At 44.9% G+C, this 17965-nt stretch overlaps 1 protein-coding gene across 1 annotated transcript in view; it reads left to right on the top strand.

Moving 5' to 3' along the window:
• Positions 1-3084, top strand: part of LOC126241990 (3 beta-hydroxysteroid dehydrogenase/Delta 5-->4-isomerase type 1) — a 213609-nt gene extending 210525 nt beyond the window's left edge. The window contains exon 7 of the mRNA XM_049948053.1: positions 1181-3084. Coding sequence (XP_049804010.1) covers positions 1181-1593 — 413 coding nt within the window. The 3' untranslated portion in view covers positions 1594-3084. The remainder of the gene's footprint in view (positions 1-1180) is intronic.
• The last annotated feature ends 14881 nt before the right edge of the window (positions 3085-17965 follow it).

Here is a 17965-nt window from a genome sequence, read left to right as displayed (position 1 = left end):
AAGTGGACTGAGGTGTGAATGGGAATTTGGATTGGATTGGATTGTTTGGGGGAGGAGACCAGACAGGGAGGTCATCGGTCTCATCGGATTAGGGAAGGTTCAAAAATGGCTCTGAGCACTATGGGACTAAACATCTATGGTCATCAGTCCCCTAGAACTTAGAACTACTTAAACCTAACGACATCACACAACACCCAGCTATCACGAGGCAGAGAAAATCCCTGACCCCGCCGGGAATCGAACCCGGGAAACCGAGCGTGGGAAGCGAGAACGCTACCGCACGACCACGAGATGCGGGCTGATTAGGGAAGGACGGGGAAGGAAGCCGGCCGTGCCCTTTCAAAGGAACCATCCGGGTATTTGCCTGGAGCGGTTTAGGGAAATCACGGAAAACCTGAATCAGGATGGCCGGACGCGGGATTGAACCGTCGTCCTCCCAAATGCGAGTCCAGTGTGCTAGCCGCTGCGCCACCTCGCTCGGTGGGAATTTGGATTGAGGAGGGAGGCGCGCTAGGGCAGCCTGTGCAGCTGTGCAAAGCCACGGTGCCTGGGTGTCATAGTGGTTAGCGCATGTGCCTACTGAGCTGGAGACCTGGGTTCGAATCCTGGCCATAATACAAATTTTCATTGTCCAGGTTTCGAGAGGGTGCGTTTCTGGATGAGGTATCGAATATATTGCTTCCCTACTTATACCTCCCGAGGAGATCACGAATGTAATATTAGAGAGATTCGAGCGCGCACGGGGGCTTTCCGGCAGTCGTTCTTCCCGCAAACCATACGCGACTGGAACAGGAAAGGGAGGTAATGACAGTGGCACGTTAAGTGCCCTCCGCCACACACCGTTGGGTGGCTTGCGGAGTACAAATGTAGGTGTAGATGTAAACGTAGGTTTCATTTTCTTTAACTTATCTTCTACGAGAAATTGTATGTTCAGTATTACCTGATGTGGCCCTGCACTTCTCCGGGATCCAAACCGATCTTCGCCGAGGTCAGCTTCTACCAGTTTTTCCTTTTTTCTTTGTAACCGTGTAGTGCGTTCATCCTGCCACCGAACTTCAGTAGTCCCCACCATTTCTAAATCCATTTACAGTCAACAGTGTACGAATGTGTTGTACGTTCCAGTACTATTTCTTTGCGTAAGTCGAGAGCCGCAGACTAGTGTGTGTGGGGCGGTGTGCAGGGAACGCGGCGTGGGCGCTGGTGTGCGCTGCGCGGGCGCTGGCGTCGCCGCAGCCGGCGGTGCTGAGCGCGGCGGGGCTTCCCCTGTTCGCGACGGACGACACGCCGCCCGTCGACCTGCTGCGCTTCTGCGCGCGCGTCACGGCGCGCCCGGACGGCCGGCTGCGCTTGCGCGTCACGTCGCTGTACCTGCCGGCGCCGCTGGCCTACCTGGCGGCCGCGGCGCTGGAGGGCGCCCTGTCCCTGCTGCAGCTGCGCGCTCCCGTGTCGCCGCGCGCCGCCGTCGCCTACCTCAACTCCGTGGTGCTCTTCTCGCGCCTGCGCGCCGCCCTCTGCACCAAGTACGAGCCCAAGTACTCGGCCGCCGACGCGCTCGCACGCGCCAACAAGTGGTACACGCGCGACAAGCTGTGAGGTCGCCTCGTCACACGATCGACTTCGTAGCCTCGGTCGTCTACAGTGACACTTAAACGTGGCAGCCGCCCGAGCGCATAAAGAACTTAGACTTGGTTCTGACTTGTACAGGGTGAAAATTATTTAAACCGACAAACTCTCGGAGGTTGTAGGGGACATCAAAACAAATATTTTCCCCTAATGTCATTTTTTCCTATGAGGATTATTTAAACCGATGGAGGCTGTATTACGCTCTTCAGTTTTTAGAGGCCGTATTACGATCTTCAGTTGTAGGCAAGTGCTGTCCACCAGTGTAGTAGTGCATTGTCTCTGTTTACTAATGAAGCGATACACCTGGAGCGAGTACACTGATATGGTTGGTGCGTAATACGTAGTGTACCATAACGGACGAGCTGCACAGCACGTCTATCAACAACAATATCCTAATCGCCGTATCCTGCATCATACGACCTTTGCTGCTGTGTAGCAACGTCTGCGTGAGACCGGGTCATTTAGCATATTACCTGGACAGGGACGCCGTCGCACAGTAAGAACGCTGCAATTTGAGGAAGCTGTCTTGCAGCGTGTGGAGCGGGATCCTTCAATCTGCACTCGTGCAATTGCACGTAACATGGGGACGAATCAGATGAATGTAAGAACAGTGCTTCGAGAGCAGTTGTCACGTCCATTTCACTTACAGCGTGTCCACAACGTGGAACCAGTTGATTATCCACCCAGAGCAAAGTATTCGCAGTGGCACCTGAAACAGTGTGAAACGCATCCTACATTTCCATCCTCTGTATTGTTTACCGATGAAGCAACGTTCGGGCGTGATGGAGTTTTCAACATGCACAATTCGCATGTTTGGAGCCAGGAAAACCCACATGCCACAGTTACTAGCGCTCATCAAGTGGGGTTCTTCGTCATTGTTGTTGGGGACTGTTTAATTGGGCCTATCTGCTACCTAGGCCATTAAATGGCAGGCACTATTACAATTTTCTCGCCTGAGCACTGCCAGAATTGCTGGAAGACGTCCCGCTCCCTAGAAGACAACGCATGTGGTTCCAACATGACGGGGCGCCGGCACATTTTAGCCGTCGTGTGCGTCGATCCCTGGATCGACGGTTCCCAGAAACGTGGATTGGCAGAGGTGGTCCTGTACCATGGCCTGCTCGATCCCCAGATATGTCCCCTCTGGACTTTTTTGTGTGGGGAGAGGTGCGCAACCTTGTTTACGCAAGCCCTGTTGCATCAGAAGATGATCTGGTTTACGCAACCCCTGTTGCATCAGAAGATGATCTGGTTGCCCGGATAGTAGCAGCAGCAGGAACAGTTGAGGATACTCCTGGGGTTTTTGCCCGTGTCAGACAGAACACGATCCGACGGTGTAACCTTTGTTTATGTGTCAGTGGAGGTATTTTTGAAAATCTACTGTAATTGAAATTGGGTTGTGTTAACGTGTTGTCTCTTCGTCATAAAAAAATGGAAAAGTGTTTGTTGGTTTAATTAATTTGTCGCCAGACGCTCTTCCTCTACCGGTTCAAATAATCCTCATAGGAGAAAATGACATTAGGGAAAAATATTTGTTTTGATGTCCCCTTCAACCTCCCAGAGTTTGTCGGTTTAAATACATTTCACCCTGTATAGTGACGTACGTACCCTGTGACATTTTTCTACCGTCACGGTGTGATGCACGTGTTGCCAGTTTTAGATGGTTGTCATTAAGATCAGGAACTTTCAGTGCAGGCTCGGTCGGTTAGGCATGAGAATACACTTGTCGGTTCGAAACAAATCTCCAAAATGTACGTACTACAACAGTGACAGATTTGTAATAAACTCATCAACAACTTTAAACCACCGAGTGGAGCGGCGAGATGCGGGGTAACAAGTTCCACCTGCCACCCACAGAGCTTGGAGCTTACGCCCTAGGTTTGGACTTAACGCGGAAGCTGAACACACAGCCGAAGATGGCTACCGCCGATTCTTGTGGGGGAGAAACAGTAGTACTCGAAATCTCTTCATGTACCTGGGATAGCATCTTCACTCATTCCATAATAACACAAGAAAAAACGAGTAACGCACAACACGAAGCAAAGCAGAGCACTTTTTTGGCAAACTTCATGTTGGCTGATGTCTCGGGTTCTTCGGCCGACGTTTTCTGATGACTTTTCTGACATTTCGCTAGCACGAGTGCCTGGAATTGCCAGAGCTTGATCGCCCATTGCTGGTGGAAGATGAAAGTCGAGATCGCGGCCGCAGATGATATGTACCTGGCGCCCCAATGTCCAAGGGCTTTCTCAGGATCATTTCCGGTGCGGTTCTCCCATTGCGGTCGCTCCTTGCAGCACGGGAAATCTCGATCCGTTCTCCTTGAGGCTTTCTTCTTTCTTGTTGAAGCTATTGTCATGTTTGTATATTTCTATAGCTTCTCTGAACACTGAATGTGATAGTTTTTCTCTACAGCGGGAACTTCCGCTTCGGCGAATTTTACTACATGATCGGCCTCACACAGCGCGTGTTCCTTAACGGCGGATTTCTCCACCTGCCTCAACCTGCAATGCCGCTTATGTTCGGTGATCCTGGTGTCATTCCAACATAACCTTTTCGCTTGTACACGGTATGCGGTATATTCCCGACACTGCAAGTGGATCCCTTTTCTCGTTTGCCGATCTGAGACACTCTTTGATCTTCTTTGTCAGTAAGTCTTAACGCCGTGTTTGCGCATTATACGACCGAGTCTGTACGTCGCTCTGGGAAGGCCGTTTTTTTTTTTTTTTTTTTTTTTTTTTTTTTTTGTCGTCAGTCTACTGACTGGTTTGATGCGGCCCGCCACGAATTCCTTTCCTGTGCTAACCTCTTCATCTCAGAGTAGCACTTGCAACCTACGTCCTCAATTATTTGCTTGACGTATTCCAATCTCTGTCTTCCTATACAGTTTTTGCCCTCTACAGCTCCCTCTAGTACCATGGAAGTCATTCCCTCATGTCTTAGCAGATGTCCTATCATCCTGTCCCTTCTCCTTATCAGTGTTTTCCACATATTCCTTTCCTCTCCGATTCTGCGCAGAACTTCCTCATTCCTTACCTTATCAGTCCACCTAATTTTCAACATTCGTCTATAGCACCACATCTCAAATGCTTCGATTCTCTTCTGTCCCGGTTTTCCCACAGTCCATGTTTCACTACCATACAATGCTGTACTCCAGACGTACATCCTCAGAAATTTCTTCCACAAATTAAGGCCGGTTCTCGCTATAGATAAGAGTTATCACACCCGCGTGTTCAGAGAAGCTATAGAAACACTCAAACATGACAACGGCTTCAACAGTAACGAGGAAACCCTCAAGGTGAACGGATCTTGGATTCCCGCGTTCCAGCGAACGACCATTGGAGGTAGCAAGAGGAGAACCGCACCGGAAATGACCGCAGTCAAGCCCTTGGAGTTGGCGCCCAGGTACATAAAAACTGCGGCCGCGAGCTCTACTTTCATCTTCCACCAGCAATGGAGGATGAAGCTTTCACTACGGCAGCCACTCGTTCTGCCGAAACGTCAGAAACATCATCAGTCAAACGTTGGCCGAAGAACCCGAGACAGAAGCCAATAGGTAGTTGTCAACAAGTGGCCACGAAAGCCTTAACAAATTTGTTGGTTACATTTTTATTTTATTTTAATGTGTTTCTTATTTGGCCAATAAATTTGTGCAAAGATAAAAACATGTATACAGGGAAGTCACTACATAAATAGTTTGAACAATTTTTCATGATGGATAAATCCGCTCCAGGTGTACTTGACAAATTCCTTATTTGGATAAAATGGTGTATTCATTGACTGGGATGCATACACTTGGAGAATAGAGTGATGATGCCAACACGTAATACCAAATTTCATATACACAACGTTACTATCTTATATTAAACAACAAGGGAATTGTATATTTTAGGATATACATGACACGATAAAACAAGAGGATTTGTTGGAAAAGGCACCTTCAGTTTCACAGGGTTTTGCAGTAAACTGCAGAAACTGCGCGAAGACAGCAATTGTATAGCAGTTACGTAATTGATGTAGTACATGCTCGCTTTGTACCGGTATCTTGCTGCAACTATAGTTCAAAATACTTCCTCCTACCGCCTAAAACTGCCGCATACATGAGCCCGTCGAACCCTCACGATAATGAGGGTACCGTGGCGGCCCTGACGTGTGTATTCCTATATTGCATTCCTGTATCGAGACTGGCTTGTCACCAGTGACAGCTTTTGTTTACTCATCAGCGCCAAAACTGCGTGTGTTACGAGTGCTGTTTGCTGTGCAGTTTCGCATCTGCTTGGTGAAGGTGAGGTTGTGAGAGACAAGCCTTTGTTCAAAGAGTCGAAACGTTCTAACAGATGAAGTGTGTTGTTGGCCAAAGCAAAATTCATACCAGATGTTCTTCACGAAGATTCGATCGTAAATTTCTCACACTAATGGGAAATGAAAGAATAGGAAAAGTGTCGTCAACACATTTCAAAACATCATACATTTGTCCGAAAAGATGTATGCATACAGACATGTCGAACAGTAATTACGAGTCTTTTTACTTTCTCTGTTGTGCCTTGTGTCGTTTATAAGAGTCAAATGACAACCAAAAGTATTTTTCTGGTTCAATACTGTTGACTTTTACAGATCTGAAACAATTTTCATTAAAATATTTTTGATTTATTGACGTTCTTATTTATGAACAGTCTATATTTTTGTTCATCCTGGTATTGTAAAACTGTCATAAATTTTTACTTTCAGGTGTACAGTATCTCTTGTGCGACAACATTCGCAGTCTTTGCAGTGCCTCACGCAAATAAAGAGAACAATAAAACAAAGAGATTAAGAAGACACAAAAACACAAAATTCGTTAGTGCGGCATAAACAGGTAACGTTAAACCCGCTTAACGCCGGCTGCGGTGGTCTAGCGGTTCTAGGCGCGGAGTCCGGAACCGCGCGACTGCTACGGTCGCAGGTTCGAATCCTGCCTCGGGCATGGATGTGTGTGATGTCCTTAGGTTAGTTCGATTTAAGTAGTTCTATGCTCTAGGGGACTGATGTCCACAGATGTTAAGTCCCATAGTGCTCAGAACCATTTGAACCATTTTTTTGAAACCCGCTTAACTTCCAATGTTAGCAGACGAAGCTACTGCATCCCCCCTCTGTCCATGCACCATCCCCAGCATTCTCAAGATTACAAAGCTTTGAACTCGGCACAATCAGTTAATGATTCGCATCTCTGACGCACTCACGACGTGTTTGGCTGGTACGGGAGGCGCAGTACCACAAGTAGTCCACTTTGACGAGAAAGTCGCTCGTATAAAACAGACTGGGACAGGGAGCGATTTGTGACCTCAGCGCCAACAGCTTGAACCATGAAGGCCACCGCTGTGGCAACAAACTATATTAATGTTTACTGTTATGCCACCAATGGGATGTACAGCTGGCACGAGATAATTAGTCCCCTGCTTTGAACCACATTCACGCTGTCAGTGCTGGATGGGTGTACCCATTTGTTTCGGAAGGTGTGACTACCTCAGTTTTCTGTTCCACGCTATGTACTTTGACAGTTATGAATGAAATATTCACTGCCCTCTATGGCGGGCCCAGTGGCTGCCTTGCTACACTTCGCAATGGCAAGCAGTGTATTGCTCCCTCCTACGTATATCTCGCGAAGAGACCATGAGGATAAAATCAGAGAGATTAGAGCCCACACAGAAGCATACCGACAATCCTTCTTTCCACGAACGATACGAGACTGGAATAGAAGGGAGAACCGATAGAGGTACTCAGGGTACCCTCCGCCACACACCGTCAGGTGGCTTGCGGAGTATGGATGTAGATGTAGATGTAGATGTAGGAGGCGTGGGCACGCTGGCTGGGCGTAATTATACTGATAATTCGACATTAAGTTAGCTAAATTCGAATATTCACAATGAAAAATAGGGGTCACCGTGAGTTTGAGTGAGATGCATGTTAGGCTATACATTATTGTATACGAGATGTAGCTAACATTGCATGGGGGCTTAATTAAAATGCAATAACTTTAGTAGCTGTGCGTCCGGTTACAAAGTCTCGTAACCGGTTGGCCCTGAGTAGTATTAGTACGCAATCTGCCTGCATAAAATAACAATAAAGAATGACAAGAAATTTCCGTTAACACAATTGATTAACTGCAAAAAGGTGGGAATTTAAGGAGATGGGACCTGGATAAACTGAAAGAACCAGAGGTTGTAGAGAGTTTCAGGGAGAGCATAAGGGAACAATTGACAGGAATGGGGGAAAGAAATACAGTAGAAGAAGAATGGGTAGCTCTGAGGGATGAAGTAGTGAAGGCAGCAGAGGATCAAGTAGGTAAAAAGACGAGGGCTAATATAAATCCTTGGGTAACAGAAGAAATATTGAATTTAATTGATGAAAGGAGAAAATATAAAAATGCAGTAAATGAAGCAGGCAAAAGGGAATACAAACGTCTCAAAAATGAGATCGACAGAAAGTGCAAAATGGCTAAGCAGGGATGGCTAGAGGACAAATGTAAGGATGTAGAGGCTTGTCTCACTAGGGGTAAGATAGATACTGCCTACAGGAAAATTAAAGAGACCTTTGGAGAGAAGAGAACCACTTGTATGAATATCAAGAGCTCAGATGGCAACCCAGTTCTAAGCAAAGAAGGGAAGGCAGAAAGGTGGAAGGAGTATATAGAGGGTTTATACAAGGGCGATGTACTTGAGGACAGTATTATGGAAATGGAAGAGGATGTAGATGAAGATGAAATGGGAGATAAGATACTGCGTGAAGAGTTTGACAGAGCACTGAAAGACCTGAGTCGAAACAAGGCCCCGGGAGTAGACAACATTCCATTAGAACTACTGATGGCCTTGGGAGAGCCAGTCATGACAAAACTCTACCATCTGGTGAGCAAGATGTATGAGACAGGCGAAATACCCACAGACTTCAAGAAGAATATAATAATTCCAATACCAAAGAAAGCAGGTGTTGACAGATGTGAAAATTACCGAACTATCAGTTTAATAAGTCACAGCTGCAAAATACTAACGCGAATTCTTTACAGACGAATGGAAAAACTGGTAGAATCGGACCTCGGGGAAGATCAGTTTGGATTCCGTAGAAATGTTGGAACACGTGAGGCAATACTAACCTTACGACTTATCTTAGAAGAAAGATTAAGAAAAGGCAAACCTACGTTTCTAGCATTTGTAGACTTAGAGAAAGCTTTTGACAACGTTAACTGGAATACTCTCTTTCAAATTCTGAAGGTGGCAGGGGTAAAATACAGGGAGCGAAAGGCTATTTACAATTTGTACAGATACCAGATGGCAGTTATAAGAGTCGAGGGGCATGAAAGGGAAGCAGTGGTTGGGAAAGGAGTGAGACAGGGTTGTAGCCTCTCCCCGATGTTATTCAATCTGTATATTAAGCAAGCAGTAAAGGAAACAAAAGAAAAATTCGGAGTAGGTATTAAAATTCATGGAGAAGAAGTAAAAACTTTGAGGTTCGCCGATGACATTGTAATTCTGTCAGAGACAGCAAAGGACTTGGAAGAGCAGTTGAACGGAATGGACAGTGTCTTCAAAGGAGGATATAAGATGAACATCAACAAAAGCAAAACGAGGATAATGGGATGTAGTCAAATTAAGTCGGGTGATGCTGAGGGAATTAGATTAGGAAATGAGACACTTAAAGTAGTAAAGGAGTTTTGCTATTTAGGGAGTAAAATAACTGATGATGGTCTAAGTAGAGAGGATATAAAATGTAGACTGGCAATGGCAAGGAAATCGTTTCTGAAGAAGAGAAATTTGTTAACATCGAGTATAGATTTAAGTGTCAGGAAGTCGTTTCTGAAAGTATTTGTATGGAGTGTAGCCATGTATGGAAGTGAAACATGGACGATAACCAGTTTGGACAAGAAGGGAATAGAAGCTTTCGAAATGTGGTGCTACAGAAGAATGCTGAAGATAAAGTGGCTAGATCACGTAACTAATGAGGAGGTATTGAATAGGATTGGGGAGAAGAGAAGTTTGTGGCACAACTTGACTAGAAGAAGGGATCGGTTGGTAGGACATGTTTTGACGCATCAAGGGATCACAAATATAGCATTGGAGGTCAGCGTGGAGGGTAAAAATCGTAGAGGGAGACCAAGGGATCAATACACTAAGCAGAATCAGAAGGATGTAGGTTGCAGTAGGTACTGGGAGATGAAGAAGCTTGCACAGGATAGAGTAGCATGGAGAGCTGCATCAAACCAGTCTCAGGACTGAAGACCACAACAACAACAACAACAATTGATTAATTAAGTCCCCTGCAACTATAAAAGCTACGAAACAACAAAGCACAAGTGTAACTGTTCTGTGTGTGGTAGTGTGACTCAACGTACATGTATCTGGCACGGTTCTTCGTCAATACGACAAGATATTTTAAACACCATTTACAATGAATAAATTAAAAAACCAGAAATACTATAATTGCACATCGAAACCAGAATTACAAGTCTAATACATGAACACGAGCCAGATGCTTTTTTGACTGAACCTGTGACCAAGAGGCATTGTCATTAAAGAAATGTGAAATAATTTTTTTTCCTCCATATATATTGACGAAAAATACACTCTGATCATTGCAACATCTTCCATCTATCCATTACACCAACCGAACAGCATCAACTCTCTCGCTCAACAGAACAACAACTGCACTCGACATCCTCTGAACTAGTACTGCTCTCGACATCCTCTCAACAAGTACTGCCCACGGCAACCTCTGAACAACTACTGCACCAGTGGAGGCGGCGGAATAATAATCTTTGGCGCAATCTCTGGCGCTGTGACTCAGTGTAGCCACCTTTCAACATATTGAATTTTTCCTTTAAACTTTATATGATATCTGTATCTACCTCCAGTATCTAGAAAGTTCGTTTGATTTAATGACCTCACTTCCTGCGTGTGGGCACATCTCGTTCTAGGCATGGAAACGAATTTTTCAGAAATGATAAATGGAAAGTGTAGAGTATTTTGCTGACCAGGTGGTGATAATTTACGTGTAGCTACTCACTGAGGTCCAATATGGGCTGCAATTATAGTATGGCAGCGAAACTTGGTAGATATTTTTATGTATTAATATGGAAACGAATTAAACTGTAAAAAATGATTTCCAGTTTTGGCTTCCAGGAGTAAATCTGACGCTCTGAACCCAATAAAGAATCTAGAAATGTTTCGATATGTATTGGATTAGCAGTGGGATGTGAGCAGAAAAAGTAAAAAAAGTGAGAAAAACATAATGTTGATTTTATTATTAATTGTTACTTACAAAAGTTGTTCAACATGAACACTGGAGATGTTCGTGGCGAGTGTAATAGAACGACGGTCATAAAACAAAGGCTTTATGCCGTTACAACTTAGTAACTGACACAATCACTATTTACACCATCCCGCGACAGAGGTTGTTGATATACGGCACAAATTTTCGTGGGTCACCAGTAGGTAATGAAGCTAAGGCCAGACAGGCTCCGCAACTGCGAATAAATTTCATAAATTTAGCACAGATGCAAGATCGTCACCAATGTCTGTTTCTTCATACATTGTTAAAAATAAGTATATATTCTTTAGTTCTTGGCACAACCAGGACCTCGTCATGGTGCTCAGCTTCGATAGCCACCCGTTGTCAAATTTTGAGCCCTTTCGCCGTGCTGAAATCTAGGTGCCTTCCTTGGAGTGACTCGTGGAAGTACTCATCTCCTACCTCGATTTGCTGCGGATCCTAAGATCACGCGACAGCTCTTTTTTACGTCTGGCCCGGCCACTCCACAGCTTGCCGGACACATATCGCGTAACTAAATCTACTGTTCTTCCACTATTTTATGGGTCAGGCATACTGCCTGTAACTTCACGAATTACCCTCGATGACTAAGAACGTGTGATACTTGAAGGTGTGCTCATGTTCAATAAGTAAGTTGATGTAGCGACGTAAACTGAAAAGAATTCCCAATAAACAATGCCAATCGCCGTTATTTAGGTTGTATTTTTAGGCTACCAGTTTCGACGATACACTACGTATACAGTTCCGCACTGTCGCCTGATAAACAAAGTAAGAACCTACGGATATCACACCAGCTGTGTGGCTAGATTGAAGAATTTTTAGCAAACAGAACACAGCACGTTGTTATCAATGGAGAGACGTCTACAGACGTTAAAGTAACCTCTGGCGTGCCACAGGGGAGTGTTATTGGACCATTGCTTTTCACAATATATATATATATATATATATATATATATATATATATATATATATATATATATGACCTAGTAGATAGTGTCGGAAGTTCAATGCGGCTTTTCGCGGGTGATGCTATAGTATACAGAGAAGTTGCAGCATTAGAAAATTGCATTAGAAGATCTGCAGCGGATAGGCACTTGGTGCAGGGAGTGGCAACTGACCCTTAACATAGACAAATGTAATGTATTGCGAATACATAGAAAGAAGGATCCTTTATTGTATGATTATATGATAGCGGAACAAACACTGGTAGCAGTTACTTCTGTAAAATATCTGGGAGTATGCATACGGAACGATTTGAAGTCGAATGATCATATAAAATTATTTGTTTGTAAGGCGGGTGCCAGGTTAAGATTAATTGGGAGAGTCCTTAGAAAATGTAGTCCATCAACAAAGGAGGTGGCTTACAAAACACTCGTTCGACCTATACTTGAGTATTGCTCATCAGTGCGGGATCCGTACCAGGTCGGGTTGGCGGAGAAGATAGAGAAGATCCAAAGAAGAGCGGCGCGTTTCGTCACAGGGTTATTTGGTAAGCGTGATAGCGTTACAGAGATGTTTAGCAAACTCAAGTGGCAGACTCTGCAAGAGAGGCGCTCTGCATCGCGGTGTAGCTTGCTGTCCAGGTTTCGAGAGGGTGCGTTTCTGGATGAGGTATCGAATATATTGCTTCCCCCTCCTTATACCTCACGAGGAGATCACGAATGTAAAATCAGAGAGATTCGAGCGAGCACGGAGGCTTTCCGGCAGTCGTTCTTCCCGCGAACCATACGCGACTGGAACAGGAAAGGGAGGTAATGACAGTGGCACGTAAAGTGCCCTCCGCCACACACCGTTGGGTGGCTTGCGGAGTATAAATGTAGATGTAGATGTAGACATCTTCAGGCCTGCTTCAGTCGAGTAACCTCCGTGTTGGAAAATAGAGCATCACTATTAACTGGTCTCGTAACGATTGTTACGGGCATGCGTACTCCTTGAACAACTGTCAGCAACGGTCTTAATAACCTAAATAACGGCGATTGGTATTATTTACTGGATATTTACCAGCTGTAGTCCCATACCCCAGACAGAAGATGGAGTTACTTTCATTGAAAATGAATCGTTATTTTTTCATTAGAGAGCCCAAACCATGCTCCGAAAGTTATCACAATCTGTTTAACAGCGAAAATGTTGCTTATTATATTGATAACAACAGAAATTCACCAGTTCCATCAGTGTACCGCCCTTGATTTCCGAGATGAACCTTCGAGACACACAGGCTCCAGTGAATTTTGTCGTGTAGTTAAGACCTACATTATAGCGAAGTAATGCATAGAGCAAGACGAATAACTAAATCTGAGCAGCAGAAGCAGAGACGCTTCGCATACAGGTGTAGTGAGGCACTGAAGCTTTGCGATATTGGGTGCGAATCTACCCACAAACCGCCGCAATCGTCCGGCGAATGATGAAGGCTCTGTTGTGTGAAGAAACGGTTTTGATCCATTTGGCGTTATTAAGACCCTTATTATGGTGCCTCAAGCTCTCTGGGTTGAATTGAAGCAGGTGATAGTGGGTCCACAACCGATTATACTGAGACAGGGAGCAAGTGGTCGGAAAGGCATATTTACTGTGTTATGGACGTACACAGCGTACAGCACATAACGACAAAGTAGCTCATAGTAACTGTCCAAGTGACGACCGCCAGTCACAGTACATGCATGGCAACGGACCACAAAATTCTGCCGTTCTCTCTCAAAGATCCCTGGAGACTGTTCAACCAGGAGACTACCGGCTTGGACCCCATCGAGCAGGTGTTCATCCGTTTCTATGTGGATTTAAAACATCAACGTCTTGACGTACCCCCAGAGGAAAAAGTCCAGAGATATGGCATCCGGAGATAGCGCTGGCCATGGGACAGGACCTCCTCTTCCAGTACAACGATGAGAGAACGTGTTTTTCAGGTGCTCGTGGCCACTAACATCGAAGTGGGCTAGTGCACCGTCTTGTTGAAACCACACGCTGTTGTGGACAACAAGGGGTACAGTCTCCAAGAACTGTCGCAGCACATCTCGTAGGAACACCAGGTACCGTGGACCAGTCAAAAGGGGAGGCAGCAAATAAGATCCTATAAGGCGATCTTGGACAGTGCCCGCCAAACGTTGACAGAGAGTCGTTGAGGCTGTTGAAAACACCATCACCGGTCAATGAGGTCTGGTCTATGAACAATACAAACTGTACGAAGTTCGGTGCTACAGCACTGCGATGGATGATGCATTGACAGAAGTGAAGGAGGGGCTGAAAATCCAATGACCCCATTGCTTGCGCACGTTATTTATGTTAGGGATGTAATACCTGTTACACCAGTACTGTCCACACTGTATTCTCCTTCGAACTGTTTGCGTCATAGGCAAGTAGACGGGTGCTTATTGCTGGGTGTGTCGGCCATAGCTTTCAGCATCGTCTCAAAGTCTGTTGCTCGAAAATGTCTTCGGTGGGAACCTTGGACGGCTCTCTGTGGCGTGAACGACCCTGTCTTTCGTAAGCTGGAATCCAGGGAGATCAACTTTTCCATTTAGGATGACGCCTGTTGGAAAAGCGTTCTTTGAATATTCGTGCTGCTCTACGGGCACTACATCCTGCCGCGTCGTACATTAAAAGCATGTCTTTCAACTCTCGTAACGAGAAACGTTCCATTTTTGACTATGCGCCGTTCACTGTACACAGTAAGCTGTTTGGTGCGATGGACAACTGACAATAGGGATAGTGGAGTACGTGCATCGCAGGTTAATGCGCCGGTGCGATGCATGCGGTCGTCACATGACACAATTGCTGTGACCTAAGTTGCATGTAATATGTCTGGTGGTCAGAGGTACGCTGCGTATCTCCCGCCGGCTGTTCCAGTGTACAACAGACACCAGGAATCTTTGCGAGATTGCGGTAGAACTGCACGAGCCGTTCCAGTACATGCATTAAGACTGGTGATCGTCGCTTTGAACAATTACTGTGAGCTAGGTTGTTATGCAGTGTATGTCCATAACAGTAAATATGAATTTCCGACCATTGTTACCTAACCAAATACAGCCGGTTGTGGATCCTCTATCAGCTGTACTTTCAAATCTTTGTTTTTTAACATTTTAGACAGGCATCATGATTTTACAGTAGTCTACACTGATGGATCCAAACAGGGGGATTTTCTTGGCTGCTCAGTCGTGTTCCCCGACCGTGTCATCAGGATTCGCCTTCCCCAGGAATACACTGTTTTTTCCGCAGAACTTCACGCGGTCCTGAAGGCAATGGAGCAGATACGGTTTACTCGGGGCAAACACTTCCTAATTTGCTCTGACTCACTGAGCGCATTACAGTCACTGCAGAACCTGTACCCAGCGGAGAAGTTGGAACAGCTGATTTACGACCAACTGTACATCCTCCAACGACAGGGCAAGCAAGTGTCCTTTTGCTGGGTGCCGGGGCATGTGGGCATACGGGGAAATGAACAAGCTGACAGAGCTGCCAAGGACGCCTGCAGGTTACCGGATGTGACACAATGTTCTATTCCTTTGCAAGGTGTCGTTTCTGTGCTGCGGCGGAAGTATATGCAATTGTGGGAGGAGGAATGGCTGGCGGTGAGGGAAAATAAGCTGCGGTTGGTGAAACCCACCATCCAGCCGTGGTGTTCCTCCTGCCGGTCACCTAGGCGTGACGAAGTGACCCTTACACGTCTTCGCATAGGGCACTGTCCTCTTACGCATGCCTTCTTACTACGGCGAGAGGAACCCCCTCTGTGTGATGCCTGTGGCATACGAATCACTGTACGCCACATTTTAGTTGAGTGTGATTTATATCCTTTTGTCAGGGCGGAAGTTAATATTAGTGGGGATCGATTTTAGCCGATGACGAGGCGAGCGTCAAGAAAGTTTTAAGGTACTGTGATGTTTCTGGGCTTCAGCCAAAAATTTTAGGTTGGAATTTTTAGTGTGTTGCCGAGTGGCTTACCACTCCTTTTTTATTCTTGTAATAGGCCAGTTTCAAACATGTGCTATGTCTTTCATTTTACCCCTTCCCCTCCGTTCTCTTGCAGTTCTCCTCATTATGTGCTGCTTTCCTCTTTGCTACTGTTGACGTGCAAACTGCCTCTGTAGACTTTCACCTATAATTTTAATCCTATTTTTGCACTTGCTGCATTTTAGTGACACTCGTCCATTGTTGTTTCCGTTCGGGCGCTAAAGACTACACTGTTGAGCGCCCATAACACCATATCCATCCATCCATCTATCAGCTGTTTCAATTTGACGCGAAAGACTTCAGACATCCCGTATATTCTGGTCTGAGACTAATCATGTACGTGTACTATTATAACACTATCACTGCACCGTTTTGCTATGAAGCATATCAATAATACTTGATTTTGGTGTTTGCGTGCAGTATAATGTTACCCTCTGGGAGGATTCATACAGATCTAACCGCGAAGTGCCAAAAGGATTTCACTTATCGGACTTTGATTTTAAGTTACGAAAAATACAGAAAGTGTCATTCAATTTAGATTATGTTTTAACTAATAAAATTTACGCATATGAAAAGGAATACGGTCGCCAGCCTAATTAGGCATCGAAATGTGAAACATTTCTTTTAAAGAAACAGTAAATAGTATTGATGAAAAAAAAAAACACACACAACCTATACTTCCTTCTCACGGAAGTGCAACGAACCCTTTTACAAGCAGACAAGGAGTGTTGTTGTTGTTATGGTCTTCAGTCCAGAGACTAGTTTGATGCAGCTCTCCATGCTACTCTATCCTGTGCAAGCTTCTTCATCTCCCAGTATCTACTTCAACCTTCATCCTTCTGAATCTTAGTGTACTCTTCTCTTGGTGTCCCTCTACAATTTTTACCTTCCACGCTGCCCTCAAATACTAAGTTGGTGATCCCTTGATGCCTCAGAACATGTCCTACCAACCGAACCCTTCTTCTAGTCAAGTTGTGCCACAAATTTCTCTTCTCCCCAATTATATTCAATACCTACTCATTAGTTATGTGATCTACCCATCTAATCTTCAGCATTCTTCTGTAGCACCACATTTCGAAAGCTTCTATTCTCTTCTTGTCCAAACTGTTTATCGTCCATGTTTCACTTCCATACATGGCTACACTCCATACAAATACTTTTCAGAAATGACTTCCTGACACTTAAATCTATACTCGATGTTAACAAATTTCTCTTCTTCAGAAACGCTTCCCTTGCCATGTCAGTCTACATTTTATATCCTCTCTACTTCGACCATCATTAGTTATTTTGCTCCCCAAATATCAGCACTCATTTACTACTTTAAGTGTCTCATTTCCTAATCTAATTCCCTCAGCATCACCCGAGTTAACTCGACTTTATTCCGTTATCCTCGTTTTGCTTTTGTTGATCTTATATCTTCCTTTCAAGACACTGCCCATTCCGTTCAACTGCTCTTCTAGGTCCTTTGCTGTCTCTGACAGAATTACAATGTCATCGACGAACCTCAAAGTTTTTATTTCTTCTCCATGGATTTTAATTCCTACTCCGAATTTTTCTTTTGTTTCCTTTACTGCTTGCTCAATATACAGATTGAATAACATCGGGGATAGGCTACAAGCCTGTCTCACTCCCTTCCCAACCACTGCTTCCCTTTCAGCCCCTCGACTCTTATAACTGCCATCTGGTTTCTGTACAAATTGTAAATAGCCTTTCGCTCCCTGTATTTTATCCCTGCCACCTTCAGAATTTGAAAGAGAATATTCCAGTCAACATTGTCAAAAGCTTTCTCTAAGTCTACAATTGCTTGAAACGTAGGTTTGCCTTTCCTTAATCTATCTTCTAAGATAAGTCGTACGGTCAGTATTGCCTCACGAGTTCCAACATTTCTACGGAATCCAAATTGATCTTCCCCGAGGTCGGCTTCTACCAGTTTTTCCATTCCTCTGTAAAGAATTCGCGTTAGTATTTTACAGCCGTGACTTATTAAACTGATCGTTCGGTAATTTTCACACCTGTCAACACCTGCTTTCTTTGCGATTGGAATTATTATATTCTTCTTTGAAGTCTGAGGGTATTTCGCCTGTCTCATACATCTTGCTCACCAGATGGT

Source organism: Schistocerca nitens, chromosome 1, assembly GCF_023898315.1.
Source record: "Schistocerca nitens isolate TAMUIC-IGC-003100 chromosome 1, iqSchNite1.1, whole genome shotgun sequence".
Lineage (NCBI taxonomy): Eukaryota > Metazoa > Arthropoda > Insecta > Orthoptera > Acrididae > Schistocerca > Schistocerca nitens.
This window is presented reverse-complemented; position numbering and strand designations above follow the sequence as displayed.